The sequence below is a fragment of the Meriones unguiculatus genome, chromosome 3 (genome assembly GCF_030254825.1).
Source record: "Meriones unguiculatus strain TT.TT164.6M chromosome 3, Bangor_MerUng_6.1, whole genome shotgun sequence".
NCBI lineage: Eukaryota > Metazoa > Chordata > Mammalia > Rodentia > Muridae > Meriones > Meriones unguiculatus.
This window is the reverse complement of record NC_083351.1, coordinates 75267526-75280780: the sequence shown is the minus strand read 5'-3', so window position 1 is coordinate 75280780 and position 13255 is coordinate 75267526. Positions and strand designations below refer to the sequence as shown.

The window sequence follows — 13255 nt, the reverse complement described above, 5'->3', positions numbered from 1 at the left end:
AATCGTGCTGTGTTGCTGTTCAGAATGAGAGTCCTCCCGGCGCCGCCATCTTGCTCCACCCCCATCAGGGTACTTTTTATTTATCTTATTACAACCTTGAGATTTTTCCTGTATTTAATGAACATTGTATTTCTCTTATTCTAAATGCTCTTTTCCTGGCTTCAACCACTTTTCTTTTTTTTGTTTTTTTTTTTGTTTGTTTGTTTGCTTGTTTATTTCTAGTAATTTATTTAATTTTATTTTATGGACATGAGTCTGAGGCTGTCAGACACTTGGAACTGAAGTTACAGAAAGTTGTGAGCTGCCATATGGGTGCTGGGAATTGAACCCCCGTCATTTGGAAGAGCAGGCAGTGCTCTTAACCACTGAGCCATCTCTCCAGCTCCTCAACGACTTTTCTTATTTTTTTAGTATCAGTTACAGTTTGTTAACTTTGTATCCCAGCAGTATCCCACTCCCTCTTTCCCTCCCAAACCCACCCTCCCTCCCTCATCTCCTCCCTGCCCCTTTCCAAGTCCACTGATAAGGGAGAACCTCCTCACCTTACATCTGATACTGGTTTATCAGGTGCCTTCAGGACTGTCTGCAAAGTCCTCCTCTGTAGCCTAGTAAGGCTGCTTTTCTCTGGGGGGGAGGGGTGGGTCAAAGAGCCCACCATCAAGTTCATGTCTGAAACAGTCCCTGTTCCCCTTATTAGGGTACCCACTTGGATACTGAGCTACCAAGGGCTACATCTGAGTAGGGGCTCTAAGTTGCATCCATGCATGGTGCTTCCTTGGAGAAACAATCTCATAAAAGACCCCTATGCCCAGATATATTTGGTCCTTGTGGAACTCCTGTCCTCTCCAGGTCCTATCAACTCCCCCCCCCCCCAATTTTATTTATTTATTTATTTATTTTTGGTTCCCTGAATTCTGCTGAAGGTTTGGTTATGAGTCTTAATATCTGTTTTGATACACTGCTAGGTAGAGTCTTTCAGAGGCCCTCTGTGGTAGGCTCCTGTCCTGTTACTTGTTTTCTCCTACATCCAATGTACATCCCATGTGTCTTTCTAAGTGAGAATTGATTGATCATCATACCCTGGGTCCTCTTTCTTGTTTATCTTCTTTAGGTGGATACACTTCAATATATTTATCCTATCTTATAGGTCTATATAAGTGAGTATATACCATGTGTGTCTTTTTGCTTTTGGGATACCTCACTCAGGATGATCATTTCTAGATCCCACCATTTGCCTGCAAATTTCATGATTTCCTTGTTTTTAATAGCTGAGTAGTATTCCATTGTGTAAAAGTAACACAATTTCTGTATCCATTTCTCAACTGAGGGACATCTGGGTTGATTCCAGGTTCTGGCTATTACAAATAAAGCTGTTACAAACATGCTTGAGCAAATATCCTTGTTGTGTACTTGAGCCTCTTTTGGATATATGCCTAGGAGTGGTATAGCTGGATCTTGAGGAAGCGCTATTCCTAATTGTCTGAGAAAGCGCCAGGTTGATTTCCAAAGTGGTTGTACAAGTTTGCATTCCCACCAGCAATGGAGGAGGGTTCCCCTTTCTCCACAACCTCTCCAGCATGTGTTGTTACTTGAGTTTTTGATCTTAGCCATTCTGGTGGGTGTAAGGTGAAATCGCAGGGTTGTTTTGATTTGCATCTCTCTGATGGCTAAGGATGTTGAGCATTTCCTTAAGTGTTTCTCTGACATTCTGTATTCCTCTACTGAGAATTCTCTGTTTTGCTCTATACCCCATTTTTTAATCGGATTGCTTGCTTTGCTGCTTTTTACCTTCTTTAGTTCTTCATATATTGTGGATATCAGCCCTCTGTCAGATGTAGGGTTGGTGAAGATCCTTTCCCAGTCTGTAGGCAGTCGTTTTGTTTTGATGACTATGTCCTTTGCTTTACAGAAGTTTTTCAGCTTCATAAGGTCCCATTTATCGATTGTTACTCTTAGAGCCTGTGCTGTTGGTGTTCTGTTCAAGAAGTTGTCTCCTGTACCAATGAGTTCTAGGGTCTTCCCCACTTTTTCTTCTAACCGATTTAATGTGTCTGGTTTTACGTTGATATCTTTGATTCACTTGGACTTTAGTTTTGTGCAGGGTGATAAGTATGGATCTATTTGCATTTTTCTACATGTAGACATCCAGTTGGACCAGCACCATTTGTTGACGATGCTGTCTTTTTTCCACTGAAAGGTTTTGGCTTCTTTGTCAAAAATAAAATATCTATAGGCATGTGGGTTTAATTTTGGGTCTTCTATTTTGTTCCACTAATCCACTATTCTATTTCTATGCCATACCATGCCAATTTTATTACTATTGCTCTGTAGTACAGCTTGAGATCAGGGACGGAGATGCCTCTAGACGATCTGTTGTTGTACAGGATCGTTTTGGAAATTCTGGTTTTTCGTTTCTCCATATGAAGTTGATAATTTTTCTCTCAAGATCTATGATGAATTGTGTTGGTATTTTGATGGGAATTGCATTGAATCTGTAGATTGGTTTTGGCAGAATAGCCATTTTCGCTTTGTTAATCCTACCGATCCATGAGCTCGGGAGATCTTTGAGTTTTTCACATTATTTCTAAACAACGTTTATGATATAAGTTGAATATATGCTTTTCCGGTTATTTTTTCCCTTTTGTCTTGATTCTCTTTCTCTTCTCTTTTCTAAACAAGCATTACAAGCAGCCCTTGCTTTGTATAACATTGTGAAACTGTAAAAATGACCATGTAAGAAAACAATGCAAGCTATTCCTAATTAGTTTGTTTCCTGGAAAGATCTGTCAAAACATTAAAAGCTCTTACTGCCACTTGTAAACATATGTAGAAATGAAAAGCAAGGAAACTACGGTCTAAAATATATTCACTATCTGGAACCTTGGAGATACAGATAAAGTGATTTAAAAATATCCAAATGTACTTGAATGGTGCGTCTGGCTTCATACCGAGGACTTTGTGGATCTGCATGTTTATCTTTTGTGCTTCTACACTTTAGTCAGTTGTGGGCATTTTATCTTTCTTTTTTTTGTTGCTATGAAATAACTCCAGGAGTTCCCAGCATTACTTGCTCTGGTGACCCATTTCTTTTTATCCTTTTTATCCTCCTATCACAACCAATTTCTGGCTTTGTATTGTGACGTTTTATTTTGCTTGCATGTGTTTCTGAAATGGCAGTGTCAAAAATGTAATGGTCATGTATTTCTTCTATAACTTCATTTCTATTCAGTTCTATTTTCACTTCCAATATCATCTCATTTATTTTTGTTCCTGAGTTTTATCTGTATTAGTCAATTATTCTGGCTATCTGCTTTTTATAAAATGCCACATGGCCTTTTGACTTGGTGACTAGGAGACAACAAAACCGCATACTTGATTGTGTGTACATGAACTGAGTAGATGGTGTACAATAGCCATTTGCAATAGACTGGGAAAAAGTGATTGTTCACTGAACACAGTGCCCAGCAATTACTTATACTCAGACTCTGAAGGGATAACATCCTTTATGTGGTTACACTGAATGCATGATGCTGACTGTACTGTGATTCTATAAGATTTAAATTATCTTGTTGAGGGCTGATGTTATTTAACTGAACTATAGTAAGTTAAATTTTTATGTATTAAACCATTGAAAACAAGGTCCCTATCTCTACAGAAAAGTACAAACAATAATATATATTCATCTGTGGGTTAGGACAGCTGTTAGCATTATGGTACAAACACCTTAAATATTTGAATAAAGAAAGAAACATTCAAAATAAAGTTGAAATCCTCCTTTGTCTTCTAGATTCTATCCTTTCTCTTTCTTAGCCTGCAGTATCATTGTAAATGAAAGATGCTCTTAGGCCCCACCCACTAACTATAAATATGTACTATTTGTGGGTATGCTCTTTAATTTGTCCTAAAATTTTGTTTTCTGTTTATCATACTTTTCCTTTGACTCCTAAAGCTTATTTCTTTTGAGAATTAACCGAAGTATTTTGTTCTACCCACACAGAAGTCATGCTTTTCTGTTCCATTCTGTTTTATTTAATTAGTGAAATAACTTATCTTTGAAAAAATTGAGACTTGCATTGAGATGTAATGATGAGCTTACTGTTGCCAGGGACACAGCTTGAGCCCACAGATATGATTGTGTGGTGTCATATTTATGCTTTTTTTTTTTTATCTATGTAACCACTCTTTTACCCTGTTTGTCTTCCAGATTTATTCAGGAGATTGAACATGCCCTGGGACTTGGCCCTGCTAAACAGTGTCCTCTTCGAGAGTTTCTCACCGTGTATATCAAAAACATCTTCCTTAATCAGGTCTTGGCTGAGATCAACAAGGAGATTGAAGGAGTCACCAAAACATCAGACCCCTTGAAAATCCTAGCTAATGCAGACACCATGAAGGTTCTGGGAGTGCAGAGGCCTCTTCTGCAGGTAGTAAGGAGTACCTAGCACTTTTCTCAATTTTTTAAAAATGTGTTTTTCATGTGTGCATGTCTGTGTATCACTTGTGTGCTTGGTGTCTGCAGAGGCCAGGAGAGGGTATTGGATCTCCTGGAACAAATGGTTGTAAGCCACCTGATATGGGTGCTGGGTATCAAACCAAGGTCTTCCAAACTACTTCTACTAGACTGTGTCTACTAGACTATCTCTCTAGCCCCCAAATTACTGTTTTTAATCACCATTTATGACTTGGCAAGAGTCATAACTTTAGAAAAGAATAATCACCATCTGGTTCTATTCAACAGGGGCAAAACAAAAAGAAATAAATTAAATAGACACTAGGGAAATTTAGGTCTGATATAGTTTAGATAATGGAAATTCCTAAGATCGTGGAAGAAATGAAAAAAGTTTAACTGACTATGGGAGATGGTGAGTCTCATTGACATTCAGGAAACTCTTTACTGTTGGTCTCGAATTTTTCCTTGAAGGAATTTTTTTTCCACTGGTAAATGTGCCCCACAGTAGGTAGGATTAGAAGGATGGAAATTAGATTTCCTATGTAACCTCAATTACCAGCAGAAAGTCAGTTTTCTGAACAATTTCTTAGGTAGTTATTATAAATAACTAGACTAGCTCAGAGAATTTAAATCAGTAAACTGGTGTTAGAAGTCATATCATTTAATTCAAGTAATGATCTTGTTAATATTAAGTGTTTTACTTGAAAATATGGTTTGGGGGCAGTAGAAATTATCTGACAATAGATATTTTTGTTTCATAGGCCTGTGGTATACTTATGACATTTTGATAAATAGAAAATGAAAAAATGAGTTCGAGTTATGGGTATATTTTGACAATTAAATTAGTCTTGCTTCAAAAAGAACAGTGAGCAGGGTGTGGTAGCAGAGGCAGTGAATCCTTGTGATTTTGAGGCCAGCCTAGTTCAGACGGTTATTTTCAGACAAGCAAGGGGCTCCATATTGATACTCTGTCTCAAGAAAAGAACAGTGAACACAACACATTGCTCCATAATTACACAGTATGAGGGGCTCAGGGTGTAAAAGCCGTGAACTCTCAACAGAGTTGTGTACATGGAGGCATTAGACTTGTTTCAGTCATCTCTTTGGCTGTGTTCTACCTGACTAGGTTAACATCTGTGCATTAGAATTAAGAGACATGCTAGAACTTTCTCAAGGGGTTATCTAGTTATAAGCAAACTCTGTGATAAGAAAGAGATGAACTAGAAGTATCATAAGGGGAAGTTGCTCGTGTGCACTGTCTGCTGTGTTAGATATGGTGAGGTGTGCAGAGAGAGGATGTCACAGCCGTATGTTCACTGTCACTCGCCCTCTGGATTGCTGTTCCACTGATAACAACTGAATCTTAATGGATTGTTTCATGTCAACTGGAAGGCTTTTTTAAGGTGCTACTTATCCAGATCCCTTGTCCTGATTTTTCCCTTCTCCTTCCCCATGTATTTTCAATGCTGAGGCCAACCCCTAGGGAGTGCACCAATAAGGCCATCTTGCCAAGTGGGTTCTGATGTGAGGGATCACCAACAGGAAACAGAAGGTTAGAGAAGAGGCTGAATTGTTCCTCTCTACTTTGGATGATAAACCTCAATAGCTGTAGCTCTAGCTCTCTCCAGGCTCTGACAACACTTTCTTCTCCTCACTCCTTGACTTCAGCTTTCTGCTATTACGAGTCTCTGTTTCCTCAACATCCCTAGTTCTTTCTGTCAACACTGAGCATACTTCTATAAGTTATCTCTTCATTAATATGTCTTCATTTGAATTACCTGAATGAAGCACTTTATATCAGGATCAAAAAAGAAATCTTTTCCTTTGACCAAATTGAACTCTGGACTTTTCACATGCGAGGCCAACAATTCTACCATTGAGCTATACTCCCAAGCCCAACACTGGGTTTGTCCCTTTTTTTTTTTAACTTTTAATTCAGTCTTTGTGAATTTCACATCATGAACCCCAATCTCACTCATCCCCATCCCTTCATATCTGCCTCTGCCCTTGCAACCACCCCCTCAAAAGAAAATAAAAATTAAGAATAAAAACAACAAAAACGAAAAAAATAACATAAAAAAAAGCTTGCTGTGGAAGCTGGATATGTCACAGTGTGTCACATAGTATAGCCTTTTACCCAAACAGCTTTACTTGCAAATGTTCAGTACAGTGAGTCATTAGTATGGTTCAAGGCCTCTGGCTACACTGTCAATACTGGATCCTCACCAGGGCCCCTTGCAGAGATCCTGTGTCAGAGAGACCCTGCAGCTCTGGATCTGCAGGACCAGCCCCTTCACATGCTCAGTTCATGGGGCAGGCCACGTCAGAGCCCTCAATCTGAGTCTGAATGGTGGCTGTATTGTTCATCTCTCCAAGCTATCCTTCTTCCATGCCACCAGGGCCAGCTCTCCTTCTTTGCCCAGGCAAGCGGTGGGACCAGTTTTCCTGCTTGTAGCAGCTGACAAGAGACTGGACAGGCTCTCCCTAACTGACACCATTGGGATCAGCCTACACCCGTGCCACCAGGGCCATTTCTCCAGCATTGCCCCAGGAGCTAGGAGCTGGGCCAGCTCTTTAATGTTCACGCCTAGCCAAGAGAGCCAGCTCTACTGTGCTACCCAAGCAAGGTGCAGGGCCAGCTCACCCTGGGCCTGCTTTCCAGAGTGCTGCGACTATGGGGGAGGGGGTTCTTCTTAACATTATCCCAGATATCTTGGAGATTATCACAGATACCATTTTTGCTGATTTTCCAGTAGGAGGGAAGTTCCAAGAGCCTGACACATATTGGCAGGTGAAGTAGTCAAATATGTTACCAAGCGTTTACCTGGGTAGATGGGTCGGTCGATAGTGAATAAACTCAAAATGGGAAAATGAGGAACAAAACAGTGACTGAAACTCATTAGGCTTTCTGATTTTTCTGACCATGAGTTTCTTTCCTATCAGGAAGTCACCCAGTATCTATTATCTTGAAATGCCATGCTATATGATAAAAAGAACAGCTTTATCATGTAGAGTTTAAAGGCAAGATGGGAGAAGGCAACTATGCTGTCAAGTAAGTCTGTGAACTAAAGATTCATCTTATCAAACATCATTTTGAGGTTAAGTAGCAAACACATGTTGGTACTCATAACCCATATTGGGCCAAACATACTGCCAGCTAAAAGTCACCTCTGGGAAGTCCATGATGCACCTGTCAGATCACTCTCAAACTTGTCACCCACCATTTTGTATTAGTAACTGTGTCGTTTGTTTTTTAAAATCAATCACTACAGTCTGACCAAGTTATGAATTCTACTTTACTTGTTCTCTTTTCAATCACATCAAGACATAATACACATAAGTGAGTAAATCTTAAGACCAAAGCCATTGCAGCTATTAACTTCCAAGTCCATGCTCAGAGCTACCTACTTTGTTATATGGTCATAGTCTTACCTTCAGTGTACATCAGAATTGTGAGTTTTTGAAGATGCAAAGTGCTGAAGGGTATGGTTATTAAATCTATCTGCTTTTCTCTGAATTATGAGGCTTCCATCCTGAAAAATTCTCTTTATAACAATTGTAAGTTGTATTCTAACATGATTTCTCATGATAAAAATTCTGTTTTTAAAAGATAGTTCCATGTCTACTTGATATTTTTATTTCCAGCTTATTGTAGGTGGCTAATCTGAGAAAAAGTGGTAAGTAGGTCTTAAACATATTCACTGAGAACATAAGACATATTAACACAGGAGCAAGGGGCAATATGTAAGAAATACAGGTGGGGCAGTGCTCAGGTACAGGAAGATGAAGAGGTCCCTCTGCTGTGCTGCTCTTGGGACACAGACAAGAGCAGAGCATGTGTTCCTCCCCCGAGGCAGCACCCATGCCATTTGTCATCAGCCCATCTGGTTTTTCCAGGGGAAATGAAGGACAGCTGTCTCGGGCTACTTTCATGAGTTTGATGATGGGCAGATAAAATTCATAGTGTCCTGTGAAGAGAACTGACCACAGGTCTGTCTTGGCCCCTCCAACATGGCATCTGAGCACCCCAGCACCATGTCATGAAGAGACAGATCTGGGGTGCTGGCATGCACTTGCACTGGCAACTTCACTTTCTGAGGTAGATTCCATGGAGGGAAGAAAGGGAGTTAGTAGGAAGGAAAAGAGTGTGCTTCATGTGGTGGGTGAAATGCTGTACGAGAGATATCCCTCAAATGACACAGCACAGCAAAATGAGAAGTAATGACAGAAGTGATAGTAGTGTTAACAGTGAGCAGGCAGAGCTCACCATTGCGGCGAGCACATCAGCAATGCTGGCTAGGAGCCAGACATTTATGCCGGCCAACCTATGTGTGCTTTCCTTGTGTGACAGGATCTCCTTGGATGGTCTTATGATAATGGAATTAAGTTGCCTACCCAGTCTTCTGGCTAGCAAAGGGAAGACTAGCTCACACCCAGGAAGTCTAGTCCTGAGCCCTGTGCTCTACAACAGTTTACAAATCATAGTCTGAGGACATAGTCAACCACCCAGCTGTCTCTGTGCCGCTAGACTCAGATTTGAGAATGGGCATTTAGACACTTTGATCTTTCTTAACATTTTGACATTGTCTGTGAATCTAATAAATTGGGGCTTACGTCTTATGTATTTCTGGGTTATTAATTTCTTTTTCTAGTAACTCATTTTTGTTGTATTTCATGAAAATGTATTTTCACAACAGATTGTTGGAATGCTGGGCTGTTGCCATAGTTAGAGGAGCATTGCTCCAGATCCTTTACTGTCCCATACTGCCACCCCAGAGCAAAGAAAAAGACCATCTGCCTCAGCCCTAAAGCGTTTACAACAGAGAGCTGGATGTTCATTACCATTGGTTCTCTCCTAAATTTCTAGTTTCAGAGTAGACCTAGAATAATTAGAATATTTAATAACATTTATAAATATTATGTTTTTATTTATTTGTGTGAATGTCTGCACACATGCAGGCCATGATGCATGTGTGGAGATCAGAGGACCTATTGCCAAAGTTGCTTCTCTCCTTCTACCATGTGGTCCCTGAAGATCAAACCCAGATCATCTGCTGGTCCTAATTTTTAGCATTTAATAAATGGACGAGTGAATGAGTGGATGCAAATGATGTTTTCCATACTACAAAAACATGTGTGGCTGTATTTTCCCTTCATGGAACAAAATTCCTGATCTTGAATTTCAAAATCCACACATTGCTAAATTGGAATGTCAGTTCTTTTACCTCTGATGTTCCAAGGTCAGGGTGGGCTTGGTTTGACTCATCTAGCCTTCTGAGAGGTTGCCACAATTTTTTCTGCAAAAATGTCCTCAACTCTTGCAATTTTAAGATTGTTGATTCAAGTTAAACTAAGGAAGTCTCTTAGGAAATATTTCTCATTTGTCCTAAGTCATAGTATGAAATTTTAAAGCTTCATGCTCGGCAGACATTTTGGACATGGAATTGTGGGCTCATTTATTTGAGATGAACACTGAGGTGTTCCAGAGACTTTTATTCTGTAGACATGAGGAAAGAAATTGAACTCTGGTTCAATTTTAGTTCTCTTATACATTGTTGTTTGGTAATTTACATATTCTTTGATGTTTCTATGTTTGTTTGTTTGCTTGACTGATAATACCAATATTTCATGTTTGTGTTCCTTGCCTACGAAGCTTCTGAACGGGTAGCCATCTGATCAGTAGTCCATCTAAGGTGTCCTCTTGTACCCACTGGTGCACCTTTACTAGCTAGAGAGCGCTCTGTAAACAGAAGCATGAGACCTCTGACCCAGCTTGCGCTTGTATGGTATCACCATTTGATGTGTCTATGTATTTGTATTTCATAAACAATGCCCTGGACTAGTGCAGCTCAAGGGATGACCCCTAACCTGGAGCTTTGGCATCACTTGGGAACTTGTGAGAACTAGACTCCTGAACTTAATACCTGGGTTGCGATAGCCCTGAACATGATTTCAGTGTAATCTGAGGTAGAAGAAGCTTTCTTTTCGTGTCATCATGCCCAGCTTGAGGGAAGGAGTTCCAGGACCTAATGCTATGTGTGCTTAGCTTTGTGGTGAACAACCAGAGTCACATTAAGGAAGTATTCCACGTTGTTTCATGCTAACCCAGACACTGCAAAAGACAGTATTTGCCTCAGTGGCAGGAACTCTTTCCTGGTCTAGCACATTCCAGAATTTTGCAGAGTGCTTTCCGAAGAAAGGAGCCCAAGTTTTCTGGCTCAGGAAGGACAATATGACTCAGAGGCAGCTATTCATGCTCAGACTCAAATTTCCTGTCACTGATAGAGCAAACATAAGCTGTGTGAGTAACAGCAGAAGCCGTCTTGAAACATTTAAAGCATATTACATGTTCCTCGCTGCCCCAGCATTTGCCAGAGTCACTTCTGAGAAATGAAATAGCTACATTGTGCCTGCAAACAGCAAACTCTCACCTCCTCCTCAGCCAGCCACACTTCCCACTCCCACCTGCAGGCTTTGTGCAGTAATTTCCAGGAACATGATCTGTTAAAGTCACCCAGGAAACTTACTAAAAGCACCACTGCCTACTCCATCATTTGGCCAGGACTGAGGGACTCCCTGCAAGATGCCCAAATAGCCCTAGCATTTAGCCAGAATCGTACCAATTCTCTGAAGATTGCCACTGCTTGGAATCAGTTATTTTCATGAGAGGGAGAACCTAAAATTATTGTTGAGGCATTAATCTAGTCAGGTCTTTAGCAGGATGCTCAGCTTTATATTGGGAATGAAGCTTTTACATAAGCTTTGTAATCGCATACAAACGAATTTCAGCCATATCATTTGATAGCATCTTTTTCCTAACCAAATTATTTAGCCCCTCTATACCTATTTCTTTCACTGCAATATAGAAATTATAATTTTTTGGCCTAAGACTTTGTTAATGGTTAAATTCAATAATGACTGTAGAGCAAACCCCACTTTTCCTCTCATACCACAGGTGACTGGGTCTCAGCATAGATGCTCTAATTCAGTACCTGCATACTCCTTAGGTCTCACTTCTGTGGCTTTCTGACTTCTGTCCATGGCCCTCAACAACCTGCCATCTCCTCCTGGATTTTCAGGCTGTTTTCTCTCTCCACCAACTTGCATTCGCTCTTAATACCCACCCAGTCACTCTTCTAGTGCCCCTATATTCTAGCCCCAAAAGCAAGCAGGAGCAGCTGCTATAGCTCCAGCATTTACCTGTTTCTGGAGTCCCTCTGCTGGTTAGAGGAAATCAGCAGCAGCATGTGGTGCTCGTGACTCTTAGAGTAGGTGGATTTGTTTCCTGAGGGCACCAAAGCAGGGCAACACGATGTCAGTGGTGCCAAACAAAAGAAGTCAGTTCCGTGGGGCCAGCAAACGGCTCAGTTGGTAAGGGTGTCTGCTACGAAGCCTGATAGCCGGGGCTCAAGCTCTAGAACCCAAAGGAGAGAAGTGACTCCTTGCACATTGTCCTGGAGTCTCTATGTAAGCGCCACAGTGTACCTGTGTGTGCGCACACACAGTAAACAAACATACAAATGCATATTTCAAAACTTTGAATAGTTTATTTATTCTGTCACTGTTATAGGTGCCAAAAGCTGCAATTCTTCCAAGGCTCTAGAGGTGACTTTCTGGAGGTTACTGCTGTTCTTGCTCTGGAAGCATAACTCTAGTCTTTGCCTCCTTAACAGATTTTTCCATGTATCTATTTGTCATTTGTCTGGCTCCCATAAGGACACTTTCATTAAATATAAAGCCCATACTAATCTTTTAATTGCCAAGTTTTAATTGCCAAGAACCTGTTTCTAAGTTAAGTCACATTCTGAAGTTCCATGTAGAAGTTGTGGGCTGGGGGGCTGACTCCTCTATTTAGCATGGGAATTGGCATTCAAGTATTGCTGTTAAAGGAGCTGCCTGGGATAGTCTGAACTGTAGGAGTAAACAGGCTTACAAATGAAAGTTATTGATAGGTGGGTGATTGCAGGAATCCCAGTCAAGCTGTGGTAGACACAGCTACTTACAGTATAATTATTTGCTGGAGAGAAGTACACTGATGCCCAAACTTACTGTCTTCCTGCTAGGCCCAAGCACTGACAATAACCTTTCTCTGTTTTCCCGATAGTATATGGATGGCAGCAGCAGCATATTGTTTTCATCAGATCAGATTATGTTAATATGAAGAATGTTGCCTTTGAGTGGCATTTGCATCACAACCTGTTGTTACATTCTACTATTCCACTCTGGTGCGGAATAGATTCAGCTTTATTAGTGTAAATACATTAGTTCCAGTTAAGGTCTGCTGGAAGTCATCATTAAAATCATTAAGTTGAAAAGAGACCTAATCAATTGGTCCCCCAACCCTCAAGCTCTTAAAGATGGTTCTAATGCCCTCACTATTTAAAACAAATAAACAAACAAACAAACAAAAACCTAGGTTTAAAAAAAAAAGCATTTTGGAATCCAATCTCATTCTTTTGTGTGTATCTGTACCTAAACACTAACAACTTACAGTTTTTGTTTTCTTTTAATTTTATTTCTAATATTTGATTTATTCACTAACAGTGCTGTTTGGCCTTTTTATAAGTAGCAGCTATTTGTAGCTTTTCTAAATTTTATCCAGAGACGCAGAGTACCAGGCAGTACTTTTTTGTTCTTGTCTTTGGATTGTCACCATAGCTTCACTGACAGTATACTTAAAGCTTTTGTTACTAATGGAGACTTGCAATCTCATTGCCTTTACCTGTGTTCTCGTTTCATTTTTAATCCCTTTGTGCTTTTGCTATACTCTTAATCCTATTGCTGGTTTAGATCAAAATACTAAAC

The 13255-nt window shown here is 40.2% G+C and overlaps 1 protein-coding gene across 1 annotated transcript in view; it reads left to right on the top strand.

The window, feature by feature from the left end:
- Window positions 1-13255, top strand: part of Exoc4 (exocyst complex component 4) — an 817398-nt gene that overhangs the window by 570160 nt on the left and 233983 nt on the right. The window contains exon 11 of the mRNA XM_060380213.1: window positions 4205-4424. Coding sequence (XP_060236196.1) covers window positions 4205-4424 — 220 coding nt within the window. The remainder of the gene's footprint in view (window positions 1-4204; window positions 4425-13255) is intronic.